The sequence below is a fragment of the Numenius arquata genome, chromosome Z (genome assembly GCF_964106895.1).
Source record: "Numenius arquata chromosome Z, bNumArq3.hap1.1, whole genome shotgun sequence".
Classification (NCBI taxonomy): domain Eukaryota; kingdom Metazoa; phylum Chordata; class Aves; order Charadriiformes; family Scolopacidae; genus Numenius; species Numenius arquata.
The window spans coordinates 24,022,193-24,037,556 of record NC_133616.1 but is presented as its reverse complement, the minus strand read 5'-3'; the positions used below and the strand labels follow the sequence as shown (position 1 = coordinate 24,037,556).

General features: G+C 37.2%; 1 protein-coding gene across 2 annotated transcripts in view; it reads right to left on the bottom strand.

Annotated features, from left to right (window-relative positions):
• Positions 1 to 660: 660 nt before the first annotated feature.
• Positions 661 to 15,364, bottom strand: part of SREK1 (splicing regulatory glutamic acid and lysine rich protein 1) — a 37,606-nt gene continuing 22,902 nt past the window's right edge. Inside the window, exons 7-13 of one of the 2 annotated variants that reach the window (XM_074166834.1) lie at positions 15,210 to 15,324; positions 12,579 to 12,698; positions 10,063 to 10,267; positions 9,704 to 9,876; positions 4,650 to 4,745; positions 4,038 to 4,173; positions 661 to 2,942 (exon numbers count right to left, since the gene is read on the bottom strand). In XM_074166834.1, coding sequence (XP_074022935.1) covers positions 2,790 to 2,942; positions 4,038 to 4,173; positions 4,650 to 4,745; positions 9,704 to 9,876; positions 10,063 to 10,267; positions 12,579 to 12,698; positions 15,210 to 15,324 — 998 coding nt within the window. In that variant the 3' untranslated portion in view covers positions 661 to 2,789. Of the gene's footprint in view, positions 2,943 to 4,037; positions 4,174 to 4,649; positions 4,746 to 9,703; positions 10,268 to 12,578; positions 12,699 to 15,209; positions 15,325 to 15,364 lie in introns of both variants that reach the window. The other variant, XM_074166832.1, reaches the window with a different exon arrangement.

Sequence of the window (15,364 nt, the reverse complement as noted above, 5' to 3'; positions counted from 1 at the left end):
CTGTGCTATGCTACCCATTTAAAAATGAGCCACCCTCTGCAGACAGGCATTTTACAGAATAACAGCTTTCTAGTAGTAGCTTTCTAGGAAGAGGGGAACTGTAAAACACCTAATACGAATAGACAGAACTTAACTACCTCACAGATCTGCAGAGTATTTACAAAGCAAACCTAGAAAATACAGCATTTGTAAGAAAATATGACCCAGGGTGGGGAGGAAACGTGTGTTTGGTGGTTGGTTGGTTTAGGGTCTTTTCCGCCTTTTTTTAAAAAAAGCTTTTTGTAAGGGAACCATTAATTCACATACAATGTAACAATGTGGTGCATATGGACTTACATGTGAGAAATTAGTAAGGCTACCATCTGTAACTATTAATTTCCAAAGGCATGTTTCTTAGCTAACTGTACACAATCCTTTACATATTCTGTAACTGATATATAATAGAGCTATGCAATTTCAGGGTAACGAAACTCAGCCGAAACATGATACACTGCAAGAATTCTAATTCCTCCCCAAGGAGAAACTTAGCTTTTCAAAGATACTATAAATAATACATGTATATTTTCACTGATATCCACATTTCAAATCAAAGAAGCTGCCTGAATAAGACCCAATCAACTAAAAATATTCCTTTAATAAGTATGTACCAGCAGAAAATTCCCTCTAAAATACTTAATTTTATTAGTGAAATGGTACCAAAGATAACAAGTATACAAACAATCTCTTTGCTCTATGCTACTTACACATCATAAATAAGACAGCTGTTGTTGCAAGACACAATCCTTCACAGTCTTCCTGTAAGCATACAGATTTGTCATTCTTTTATCAGAATAAGCTGTTTACCAGCCAATAGCATGTGGCTTAAACATCACAAAAATGACTGTCTATACTTTACATGGTAAAGCATTTTCCATAGTTTTAAATGTACACAGTGGCAAGAACACTAAAACCTATTGAAAACGAAGAGTGATCAAGTAGCTTCACAATCAAACCGGGTTTCATTACCTTAGGAATTGGGCAAATTTTTCACTCCCTGTAATATGCTTTATCTTTTTTTGAAGAATTAACTATGCAAAGGACAAGAAAAACAAATTGAAAGCAAACAGCAAATATGCTATTAAGTTCTTTTTTTAACTGAAAGAAATAACTCTTCCCATGAGGTAAGGCAATTAAGTCATTTGATTGTATTAAGTTGTATTAAAAATAATCTACTCGATTTCAGGTATAATTAAGTTTTAAAGGTATGACTCTTAAGAAATCTCATGTAACCAATTAAATTAGTTCAGAGAACACAAGCCATGTTTTACCTTGACAAAAATATCTGCTTTGTCATTCTCTTCTTACATGCTTTCTCCCCAAAGAATGAAAAAAGAATCCCTACCATATAACTCCAGTGTAAATTAGAACTTTTTTCCCCAAATTATGTATCCCCACTTCTTTGCATACAATTCCTTTGACGTCACCCAACAGCTATCAGAGAAGATGATGGAGAGGTAACAATTAAGGCCATCCAAATGTAGGTTAAATGTCCAAAGGGCTGTCTTTGATGCAGGTGATCAGAAAATGCTTTGTATTCAGCAACTACTTTTGTACAGTGGTGGTCCCCAAACTGCATCTTTGCTTTCATCTATAAATCTCTTCTAATAATAAAAAATAAAAGTAAAAATGGAGCTTTAGTATTTTAACAAGTGAATCAAACAACCGTTCTGGCAAGTCACTTGCATTCTTGTCTACAGTATGGTGGTGGCAAAATAGCAATAGAGATCATGTAAGATTTAGCCGAAAACGAGTAATAGCACATACCTTTCTAGAAAATACCACATTTTAAGAAGGCACTAAAGCTTCTGCTTGTGCTCCCGTATTTTTTAAACAAATAAGAAATATTTGTCTTCATAATGGCACCTGTACTATTTGCAGCTGAACAGACATACTGCAGTACAGCTCAAAACACAGCTGTAATTTCTGATAATATGATAAAGATGTGCTCACTTCTGGAAGGACAAAAGAAAACAAAATAACAAAACAGCCCCAAAATAACCCAGCAAGCTAACCTATTATCTATAACATGGCAATGTTCCTCTTAGGAACAGAAAAGTAGCATGCATTGTTCAAATACTTTAAAAGAAATATTAATTTTAAAGATATTAGTAAGAATTTTTTTTTAAATAATAAAACCCAAGAATCTCAAGCAGTGAGCAAATGAAAAACATACTAGTCAAGGGGTATTTAACATAATAACCGTAAAACTATGTTTATGTTTAAAAACCCTTTCCCTACAGTTGTCATTTACAACAAAAGAAAGTGTGTATATTTATGCACCATTTCCAAGCACGTCAAACAGTACACATTGAAGTTTTTGTGGATTTTTTAACCCGCAAGGTAAAACAATAAAAAATTAATCAACAAGCAATATTTTAAACAACCTTCAATGCACATCTTCAGCTTTTTTTGGGTAGTACAGGTTTACACCTTTCAGTTTCTACTTATTTGTAACAGCTTATGGCAGAACTTAACATAAATCATTTTACAAATAAGTACAGCCATCATGGAAATGCATGGATTTTCAGAGATGAATAGTTCTGATGGCATCTGCCTTTTCATGGTATAACTACTGGTCCGTGCTCTCTTGCTTTACAGCAAGAAGACAACAAAGCTATCACAAGAATTGGAAGAGCTACTAGTACTATCAACACGTTCAGGTTGATTGCTTTGACATTTTCTTCCTCATTCTGGGGAATAAAAAGCTTTGGATTGCGTTCCTTAGTTGAATCAGAGGTCCATTCTTTGCTTTAAACCTCTTCCATTTTAATTGAGAGGTCTTCTTCATTTGGTTGACAGTTCCCATTCTGTTGTAGTTTGACTTCATCTGTCCTTTGTGTATCTCTGTTGTCCACTTCCTTGTCAGTTTCTGAACTCTGATCCTCTTTAGCGTGATCTTTGTCCTACCAAAGATAAAATTATTTTATAAAAAAAATCATCTTCTTAACATTATAGGAAGTGACTTGCAACTAACTATTTGTATTTTTATTGTCTCAATTTTTACATGCCTATCTTATCTCACCATTTTCAGAATAATAGAGGTGTCAGCTTCCTTTTTTTTTTTTTAATTTTCTTTTCGATCAGCTGAAGTCAGGCACTCATAACAACCCATCATCCAAGAAATCATTGCCATAGTGTGATCTGTCTTTATCATCAATATTCAGAAAAAAAAAGAACAAGCAGCACCATGGAAACTATGAGTAACAGCTCCAGAAATTAAGATTGCACCATATTTTCTGAATTAAATAGGATTAAATATTCTCTTTCACATTTTTTGTCAGGTATCTGATGCATTCTAAGAGTTCTTGGGTAAGATAACTACTTAAGCACGTGGACAGAGTCACCCAAACCAGCTGTTGTGTAACAGCTGAATAATTCTGAGTACAACAAACTACTCTTTAAAGGCATGCTGCTTTTCAAACTCTATTAACAATTGAACAATTTCAAGATGTTTCTTTTCTTAATCACACCACCTTCGATTTTGCAGGGCAAAATCCCACACCACTCTTCCCCACTCTTCAACTTTACTCCTGCAGAGTTCAATAAGCAGACCAGGACCAAAGCAACCAAGGAGAGGCTGAACTGCAGTGAAAGTTTATTAACAGGGTTATCTCTTCAGCTTGACAGACAAGCTGTCCCAGAAGGCTGCTCCTTAGTTACACAGTCTGCCTCCTGCCCGCTCACACAGCCAGGCAGACAGCCAAGTCCTAACATATGGCACAGAACAGGAAAGAGAAACCAAAGTCTTTCTGTACCCTACTCACACAAGCTCCTATACGTCCGGTAAAGTTGAAACATGGAGACTTATCAAGCTGGATCACTAACACCAACTGTAGGTCTCCAACTGCCAAAAGCTACACCCAAATGGTAATAATTTGGTAAGGAAAACACGAGAAAAAGGAAAGAGGAGGAAAAGAAAGAAAAAGAAGTGAGGGGATTTCAATAACGGCTCCACTAGCATCACTTCACTCTGCTTATCGCTTGGTTATACAGCTTACCTTCAAAGTAGTGGTGCTTTTGTCAGCTTTCTCCCTTCCCTCTTTTTCTTTACTACTTTTTTTCTTCGAGGTGGAGCGTTCTCTTTCTCTTCTTTCGTTATTTGTATCTCTTTCTCTTTTTTTCTCTTTCTTGTTTCTGTTCCACAAAATTTTTACTCAAATCAGAATTTAATCCAACAGCAACAATCTTTAAACCATTTACCTGCAAACTAAACTCTCATCTGTGGGTTTTCCAATAAAACGCCAAAACATAAAAAAACTCCCTTCATAAAGACAAGGGGATTTTTTGACTGAAGAGAGCTAAAGAATGTATGTGTTCAGTATGCACGGTACTTGCAAAGAGAAAACCAAATTAATTTGTATCCAATGAAGGACTTTTATTGATTTGAAGCAAATTTGCATTGTTGACAGATTTGAAACTCTGCAGTTGAAAGCATACCAAAACTCAAATTCATGAAGGTTTTTTTTGTTTCTGTTTTAAATCAAAACTGAATCATGCTGACGAACTGAAATAATCTGAGATGATTAGTGCAAGGGCAGTAAAATAATGAAAATACTATAAATTCTTCCTCCTTTGCTGCTCATTAACTTTTATGTTTAAATCAAACTGACCTTCTCGGAGAAGGAGTCCGTGAAGACTTTCTTTTTGTTGTTTTGGATGTTTTAGGAGACTTGGAGAGACTTCTACTCTTCCTTTTACGTCTTTCTCTACAGGACCAAGAAATTCAAGATCATCAAAGAAGACAAATAATGAACTCAGGAACCAGATAAAAACAGAAAGCTCTTAAAATGATCTGACACAACAATTAAGTAAATATCCCTGAATTTAACATTATATATCACCAACAACATATGAACTGTATAAAGCAAAAAAAAAAAAAAAAAAAAGGTTCTATGTTCAGTTTGGTAGGAGAAGGAAGGCTGGAAGTGGGGGAAAAAAGGTTGTGCCCTTTCAGATCTTAGTTTTTTGTTTATCCTCTTATACTTACACCTGATAACAACAGAAACACACTGAATTCAGTAATCCTGTATTAAGTAAGAGTTTCTTCAGCGAGGAAAAGAAACTGAATGAAGAGCCACATTAACACAAAAGGCGTAATTGGAGCAATACGAATTTCAAAACATAACATTACAACCTGAAACTCACCATAATTTCAGTTCAGCCTGACTGGTGTAATTCCTAAATACATGAACTACCATTCCTATTAGTCCAGAAGCAAACAGTGCAAAATGAAGCTCAAGTTTTTGTCAAAATCAGAATAAATACCTACTGTTTCCCTAGCAGTCCTTGCTCAGCAAAAAGAACGTTACCACTCTGTAACACAGAAGAGCTCACAGTGTTTTACTACAGCTGTTCTACATAGATATATGGAATTTGCTGAAATTGCTGTTATGGAGTCTGATCTTGAATAGAACAAAACATTAAATAACTGGTTGCAAGCGTACTCAGGCGCATGTTAAAATAAAGCAAAAACTGAGCCAGTAAAACTTCATTCAACAAGAACACAGAACCTGTCTCTCTCAAAGTAAGATAATTTTTTCCTATCACCTCTTCATAGAGCAGGAAAAGCAAACAGGAAGAACCACCAATTAAAAACAGGGAAGTTAAAAACTAGTTGAGAAGGCACTTCAAGATATAGCACAAATATTACAGTTAATGCATACCAGCTTTTGCAATTCACACCATTAGGTGTGGATATTTGTATCTTCAATATTTAGAAAGGTCAAGAAATCAACAGTTCTTAGATAAATTATAAAAGGGTACATTAAGATACACCTAGTATCACTATCTGGATTGGTGATCTCTGACAATATCATCTACCATGACCTCCTGAAGCTGTACAGAACAAAATTTCATAACTATTTTGTTCAGCAAGCCCCTAAATTTGATGCGATCTTTGGTAAACAAAATATAAAGTGGCCTCAAAAACATGGAGAAAACAACACAATCACTGATCAGCTGCTTACTAGTTGATGCATCTCATTTTGAACATCTTCACATTTATCATCACTTTTCAAGTGAGGCTAACTGGAAAATGATATACTATTCTGACCATGCTCTCGCTTGGACTACACTGACTACACCCCCATTTTATTTTGCTTTCCAGCATACATATCTGTGAGTAACCAAGTGCCTACACTACACTACAAAGTGTTTTTTCATTAGATCTAATTTTCAGTTTTTGCTTTTCATATTTCAAGTTGAAATGCGTGTCTGACAGTATTTGTTGCCGTTACTATTACATTTCTCTATACAAAGATTTTTGTGCACCTGTTTTTTTAACACTCCTAAGCAATACTAATACAGCAAAATTTAAGAAAAAACAAGTCTGAATACTTTTATAGTGATCCTGTGTCTCTTAATTATACACAGAACTAATATCCTGTACCTATGTCCTCTGCTAGCCTGTAGATGTCTGTTGGAAAAGGAGCCAGATCCTCCTCTTCCCCTAGTCTGCATCTCCTTCTTCAGCGAGAAATCACAAATACCCATCTGATTTCTAGTACTTGAATACTTTCTGTCAGCAAAGCAAGGTAAGTTGCCATCTAGTTCTTAGAAGGTCATGTATGTCCTATTCCACCTTCACCTTTTCATGAAAATTACAACTACTTGTCCAATATTTTACACTCATCAGGCAAAGGATTAGCAGTCCAAACCCCATGCTGCACTGTAAATCCAGGCAGCTGAAATGCCAGTTTGTTGGATAATCTTCTCCAGAAATGTTTGTAACCATTTCAGCTAAGTAACATCAATTATCAAAGTGAGAAAGGTAGCCCTAAATGCAAGCTAATTGGGACTCTGTAGCCCGATCTATTCACAGTTGCTTTTCAAAGAATAACAGAATTACTGAGGTTGGAAGAGCCCTCTTGAGACCACCTAGTCCAACACTTCCCTCCCCGACCTTAAAACAGAGTCAACTAGAGCAGGTTACTCAGGGCCATATCCAGTCAAGATTTTTAATACCTCCACGTATGGAGACTCCACAATCTCTCATGGTAACTAGTTCCAGTTTGCCCAGAAAAAACACAATTTAAACATCAGAAAAAAAGCCTTTATTTCCTGTATGTCAATACATGTCTATTGCCTTTTAGCCTGTCATTGGCCCCCACTGAGAAGTCTGGCTCTGTCTTTTTCACACTCTCCCATCAGGCATTCATACACATTGATAAGAAGCCCCCTCAGCCTTCTCTTTTCCAGGCTAAACAACTCCAGCTCCCTCAGTCTCTCCTTGTATGATGAATGCTCCAAGACCTTTATCAGTTTCACGTTCTTTCACTGGACTCACTCACACTGGACTGCCTCTTGTAAAAGGGAGCCCCGAACCGGACACAGGATTCCAGATGTGGCCTCACCAGTGCTGAGAAGAGGGAAAGAGTTGCCCTCCTTGACCTGCTCACAACGCCCTATCTAATGCGGCTCTGCATACTGCTGGCCGCCTTGGCTGCAAGGACCCTTAGGTCTCCTTCTGCTAGCCAGCCCTCCAGCCAGTCAGCCCCCATGCTGCAGTGGCACAACGGGGTTACTCCTGCCCGGCCGCAGGACTTGGCCTTTCTCTTTGTTCAACTCCATGAGATGCCTGTCAGCCCATTTTTCCTGTCTGTTGAGGTTTCTCTGAATGTCAGTATACTCCTCTGTCGTACCAGCCTCTCCCTCCAGTTCTGTACTGCCTGCGAACTTGCCAAGGGTGCAGTCTGTCCTGCTGTCTAGGCCACGGATGTCCAAGGGAGGGACCCTTTATCAGGGAGTTCAGTGATAGGATAAGGGGTAATGGTTTTCAACTGAAAGCAGGGAGATTTAGATTAGATACTAGGAAGAAATTCTTTACTGTGAGGGTGGTGAGACACTGGAACAGGTTGCCCAGAGAAGTTGTGGATGCTCCATCCCTGGAAGTGTTCAAGGCCAGGCTGGATGGGGCCTTGAGCAACCTGGTCTGATGGGAGGTGTCCCTGCCCATGGCAGGGGGGTTGGATCTTGATCTTTAAGGTCCCTTCCAACTCTAACCATTCTATGATTCTATGTTCAACAGTATTGGCCCCAGTATCGACACTCTAAGGACAATGCTATATCTGAAGAAAGAATTGTAAATCCATATAAAAAAGTGTATTTCTCTCACCCTTCAAAAGAACACCGTGCTTGTTTAGTAACATCTGTATAAAAAAATAACTTAGTATCAAAGTAAAATTTTGTACTGTGAGTCCACTAGAAGAGATGCACTGATTTTCACTAGTATTCTTTGCCCAAGTTTGAGTCTTCCATGGCGCTTTCTTAAACAGCAAGATTCTTAAAGGGAGGCATAATTGTGGCAAACTAGAGTATGAATTTTTGGTAACATCCAGCTAACTGCACTTGCTATTTGACATTAGGAACTGGGTCTTCCACCAAGGTTCTTATATAACCTACACATTGTCAAAATCTTCAATCTTTTTTCTACACTTATTTAATTCAACACTCCTGAGGCCTACAGACAGAAAATGTTTCACAGACAGAAAAAGTTTTCAAAGCTGGCAGAAGCTACCTCTAGTCTGTGTAGGTCTTCAACTCATGAAATAATGTTAAAAATGCATTAAAACAGGAAGCTGCACATGCTTAGGGAAGCCACAGTATTTTGCCCATAGACCTCCAAAAACAGCACGGACATTTCATACAATGTAAGCAGAATGTTCAGAAATCATTATACCCTTTTCTGCCTTCTATGAACCATGAACTCCTGAATTTTGAGGACTGTTGGAATTTTGCTTTTGTGCAGTGAAATGATTATAATACATAGAACTTTTCCCAATTCATCCTGCATTTCATTCTCTCAAGATAACACCTAAGATTTGGTATCTAAATTTGACACATGATACTATTGAACTCCTTCATTCCTGAGGCATAAAGAAGGGACTTTTTCCACCAAAGCTTCTGAAGTTAAGTTAGCCACAACGCTTTTAGAATATGACTGACTTAGTCCACTTACAGAGCTTATAATCAATCTCACAGCCTCCTTTTGCTGTACTGAGTTTCTCCAGACTTCCACCCAGCTTAGCCTCCTTCAGAGGCAAAAACAACAGCTATATTAACTTGAATGCTTTCCTGTTTACTATCAGCATTGTTAAGGAATATTACTTTTCACTTGTACTTGGCCATCTAACTAAACAAGGTACCCCTATCTTCCAACTGAGATACACCCACATTCCGATACAAGTCAAGTGATGTGCTTGCTTCCTGCTATTCAGCCATCCAGCTGAAGAGTGGCAAGTACTATCACCCAACTGACTGTAAGATCTACAGACCAACACTGTACAGTATGTAAGTAACCAAGGAACTATGTAACAGTGACTCAAACTCTCTTCAGAACAGAGATAATGTGTGATGTCGCTTTATCAGAACTTTTAGATGGCTCCAACACAGAGAAATGGCACAAGAATCATCTACTTGCTGTCCTCAAGGACTACACTATATGATTATGTGAAAGGCAAGCACCAGCAGCCCAACAAGAAACTATGTTGTATCAGGCATCATACAGAGCTCTTTGTAATAGATTTTACTTTATAGGAAAATCTACAAGACAGAAATAATACAAATTTAATTAGTAAGGGACATGGTGATATTGATACATAAAAACTAGGGTGGTGCCTCACTGAACTGACAAGTTACAAAAAGCATGAAAAAATTCTAAACAAACCTGCTGGAGCTACGAGATCTTCTTGAAGAGCTATAGCTTCTTGGGGGTGTTCTGGATCTCTTCTCTTTCTTCTTTTTATCATCTCTCTCTTTTTCTCTTTCTCGCTCCTTCTCTTTATCCCCATCTTTTTCCTTTTCTTTGTCTCTGTCCTTCTCTTTTTCCCCTCCTTTATCCTTATCTCCCTCCTTGTCCTTAATCTTCTCTCTGTCCTTCTCTCCTTCTTTCTCAGTATCTTCTTTTTCCTTGTTCTGGTCCACCTCTTCCCTGTCTTTTTCCTTCTCCTTATCTTTCTCCTTTTCCCTGTCCTTATCTTTGTCCTTCTCCTTGTCCCTGTCCCTATCCCTGTCTTTGTCTCTGACTCTCTCTCTATCTTTATTTCGCTCTTTATCTCTCTCCCTGTCCTTCTCCTTGTCCTTCTCCCTGTTTCTCTCTTTATCTCGTTCTCTCTCCCTGTCTTTGTCTTTGTCTCGGTCTCTCTCCTTCTCCTTGTCTCTGTCTCTCTCCTTCTCCTTTTCTTTGGCCTTTTCTTTTTCCTTGACCTTTTCTTTGTCTCTTTTCTTGTCCCTGTGAAAAGCCAAACACAAATCCATTAATTCATCCTTGAACTTTCCAATTAAAATTACAACTAACTCTTTAGCATACGTTAATTGCTCAAGATAAAGTATGGGTCTCTATTGAAAATAGTAATTATTCGATATTTTAATTTTCTACCCTTGTTCACATGAGGGAAAGGTTATACAGCTAGTAAAAATTTGGAAACCAAACTGGAGAAGGGGAGGCCAAAATCAAATCAAACTGTGATCTTCAGAGCGATGTTATTATACTTCAAGAGAATATATCTGTTCACCTCACAGTCATGTTATTATACATGAATAAATTTCCTACATTTTGTCAGGAGCGAGACAAACTTTATAATCTGTAAATCTACTCTTTATTAAAAGCATATCCACATAAAGTGGACTGCAGATTAACTACCCTGACATGGATAATTAACAGCTGACTGACAGAAGTCTTTATTCTACAGTATTGTCTCACACAGATATCCTGGAACTGCTTGGAAGTCCAATAATGATTAATACACAGGAATAAAAAAACAGGGATAAAATTTCATCAGACAAATTCCCTCAAAAAGCAAACGTCAGGTCAAAACTCCATCAAGACAATCCAATCATCTATAATGTAATTAGGAATTCAAAAATTATGGAACAACAGAACAGGATAACAGAACAAGTCAGCTTCTTTGGGACAGGCAGAATGACACATGTTCATAAAAAGAACAGTGACGAAAATTCCAACTGATGATCTAGTTGTCAAACCAAACAAAAACCGATTAGATCACAGGTCTGGCTAGAAGATCACATTTTGGTATAGGGTTATTTGGAAGCGTGGGACTCCATCTTTCCTTTCTAGCAGAGAGACACACGAGTCCTAGACCTGCCTCTAGGACATACAACAATTTTTAGAGAGAGAAACAGGAGAAAGCACAAGAGGAGAAGTTAACTAGCAGATCTTTACGTGTCCAGGAGAACCAGACTGACAGAAGTTCCTGTCTATTGGCAATGGCACCTATTCTAGGATTTGTAAAGATTCTCAGAGACTCCTTCACATGTGAAAGGTCCTAAGGACAGTCCCCACCTTTCTTCAGTGGAAGAAGTGTTTGGCTGTATCTTCTTCTCAACTGCTAATTAGTAGGCTGTTGTATGCTCTGTGACCTGACAACTTTGGCTCCCATCAGGTTTTGGAAAATAGTTCTTTAGAAGCCTCACAGAAGGAATGTAAGATCATAAAACAGCACACAATCCCTGCAATAGCAAAGCATCTCACAATGACCCACGACGTGCCTTCCAGTTAATTTATCACAGAGATTTCATTGGACCTGCCCCTTCCAGTGAGCAAACATCTCAAGAAGCTCCAGACAATAGCACAAGAGAATCAAAGGAGTCCATCAGTAAAGCCCAGCTAGCTACGTAGCATATTCCTGCTTCCACCAAGGTCCACAGATCTGCAGTCATCTTTCCCAAAAAACTTCTTCCCTCAAAAACCAAGAAGCAACTGCACAACCTAAGTATGAAGCTCCCTTTAAATGAATTACAGGAATTAGAGAGATGAAAAAGAAAGAAAAGTACCAAAACTTCTATTCACTAAGCTATTTTCATAGGCACTCTTGTTTTGTGAATATTCACTACTTCATCCCTCAGAAAATGTTATTATCTTGTTGGAATTTCACAGCTCAATAACTAGACGATCAGACATAAAAATCAATAGACTAGGTAAAACATAGATGTATTAGATGCTGAAATGCAAATATGCCATGTAACAGACACAGGCACTTGTGCTCACAGCAGTGTATGGACAACATGAGGTAGCCAAAGGCAAAAATAAAAATTTGTGCACAAAAACTTTATACACATTCCCAGAATGTGGGATCAAGTTCAGCCTGAATCCAACCTTCTCAACAGACACATACGGAACAAGCATTATCCACTTTATTGTGGGTTGCGCAGGCTACACAGAACATTCCTAACCTATTCCTTAAAGTCTGGCAATTAAAGTTACCTATTTTCAGTCAGCTTGCATGCTGGTATAAATGTGGATTAGACTATTAAAGTTTAGGATCCTCAGTGTGGTGATTTAACCCCCATAAGCACCATGTGAACTACTATGAAGAAAATTAACTCTATCCCAGCCAAAACCAGTACACTCAGCATTAAAATTTACTTTCTATTCTTTTCTCCCACAGACAAAGCCTGGGGACAGACTAGAGCATCTGTAGATTCCACCATTTACCATCACCTAAAAAGTCTGTTAAGATTTTTTTTCAAAAACTCTATACTGTGTTCTAAGAACAGTGTATTTTCTTAGGAACAGCACTTACCGAGAATGAGAGCGACTTCTTGATTTTCGCCTTTCCCTAGATCGAGACCGTTTTTTCAGGGGACTCCTAGATCTGCGTCTGTCCTTGTGTCTTGAGAGTGATCTGTTGCCAGATCTACTTCTATATGAACAATGACAAAAGAAAAATACTTTAATACTGAAAATTCCTAAAAATTATGTCAACCAACAAAGGGAAAAAACCCATAAAACTTGCTTCACTACATAAAATTATACAGTTACACCTCAGTAATACATTGCCTACCAACACTTTTGCAAATATGTATACCTTATGCTTCACCAGGTGCACATGCCCTCCTTTGAAACAAGGTGCCATTTAAGTAATAACCATGTTTCATAGTAACTTCCATGAACATCCCAGAAAATATTAATTCGTATCATACTAGGTTAGCTGTCCCTAGTAAATTACAGTGCATAAACCTATTACAGCCAATTTGTAGCAGCTTGTAAAAATAGTAAGTTACATTTTGGTTTTCTTCGGACCCAGTCACTTATTGCAGCCTTGGTCACTGAAGAAAGATAGCTTTAACTGGTCTCTTTTTGCATTGTTCACCAGTGTTACAATTTAAATAAATTTTTAAAAACTCAACAGAAAAAAAACCCCAACACTATCTGTGGCTTAGCATTTAGTCAAGTTGAAAGGATTTGTTAGCATAGATTTCAACTACAAGAAGAAGAAGGCTCAAGAAAAGGAATGAGCATTTACTACATGATAAATAAGGAATGCAAATAAAGTGTAGATACTTTAATAAAAATCCTACCAAAATTCTTCTGGTAAACATATACAGTATAGTTGCAGATTTGATGAAGAAAATAAAACTTTTTAAAATTACTATTTTTTTTTTCCAAAATATTCTCTGTTTTTGGAATATCATACTCCCTAGGAATGCAGAAATAAAAAGTTGAATTTAAACATTAAGTTTCAAAAAAACATTGGATACTTTGCCTGAGAGGTTAAGATACCATGAAGTTTAACTTACCGAAGACAGAAAGGCCATGTAAATTACTTAGTAAATCCTGAAGAACAGGGAAGTACAAAAGATAACCCACTCCACCTGTCTTCTGCAGCTCAAGACACACACAGTAATATATATCGAGAGGAGAGGCAACCATTTTTTACCTACAGCTTTGCTCTGCTAATCACCGCAGAAATACAAACTAACTACAGGGCAAACTAATTACAATTGAGTCAAAATAAGACCTTGAATAAATTTTATATCATAGAGATAAAAATTATTCAAGTGTTTTATAAAACGGTGAAACATGGAAGTGGTAAGGGTATCTTATTCTTAGGGATTAAGTTGTTGCAACAGATCAGACTGGCCTTTTTCAGCATGTTCTCAAAACTGAAAATAGTAGTGCTAAATCATCAGAAAAAAATAACTAACCATTCACAGTTGTTTAAAGCACAGGATTTCCACAAGTAAACAAAAGCAAGTTCATCTTCTAAAAATCAATTTGGTTTGTGTCAACACAAAATACTACTGAGATTACTGCACTGTTATACAAAACAGAGATTGTTTTTCAGTTATGTCCTGAGTTAGAGAAACAGCAGAGAAGCCAGCAATAAGGAAGTGACAAAATTATTCTTCTTGCATTAAGAAGGTACCTAAGATTTTCATTTCATGTACTGTTGTGTCTTGCCATTGCAAAACTGAAGCCTGTACTTATATCATATTTGTTTGGTTGTATAACTGATGATATCTCCTTCTGGCCAACTTTTCTGTATCTAAAGGAATTCTAGTTGCCTTATTAGAAGATGATGTATGACACAATGCAACAAGAGCTTTTGCTGCAACACTGACAACACTCGCCTTTTTAAAGTGTAAGCTATCAAATACCTTTTGAGTATTATTTTTTTTTTTAGTGATACATAACGTAGCCAAATAACTTTTGATTATGTAAATGTTCTGAAGACATTCCTGACATTGAAAGAATCTGAACCATTTCAGGAAGTATTTCGAAGACTCACATAGCAAGACTGTCTCATTCTTGGACAAAATCTCAATGGGTATACTTTAAGGATGACCCAGTAATTTTATTTCTTCCCATATTCCAAAGTCTGCTTCAGAACAAATTTAGCAAAGCAAAGAAAATCTGAAGAATGAAAACCTGCCCTTCTAGACTTGTTCTTCTGCTTTTAAAACCCATAGCCTTATATTTACAGTACATTAAATAAAAATACTGCATTTGATAACCTGGTATTTCAAAGTTCAGGTCATCAGGACTTTCTACTAGCAAAACCATCCAGTCTGTCTGCTCAGGGAGTTAACAGTAAACTACATGTTTGATCCATAAAATACAGGTAACTATTTCTTTTTAAAATACAGGTCACAAAATTGTATTATGCTACATGGCACAAAACATACCATGAAATCATAGAAATGGTTATGCTACATGGCACAAAAGTTGCCTTCCTTAAAACATTTAGCATTTAGAGGGAAAGAATATCCATTCAGAGACAAAGTTCTTGATTACTCTGATCTGCTCAGTGTAAATTAGTCATCTCTACCAGGACACTTGTCTTATAACTCAGTAAGAAATCTCAGTAACCACCACTACTATAAAAATATCCCAGTATGATCTCTAAGTCCAAAATAAAACCCATACCCACCTGTGTTTTGAGTGTGATCTTTTTCTTCTAGATCGGGATTTTGAGCTAGACCTGGATTCTGAACGAGAATGGGAACGAGATCGACCGCCTTTTCTTTCACTGCTCTTTCCAGACTCTGAGAGGAAAAAACCACTTTGCAGTGTAAGCTCAGAACA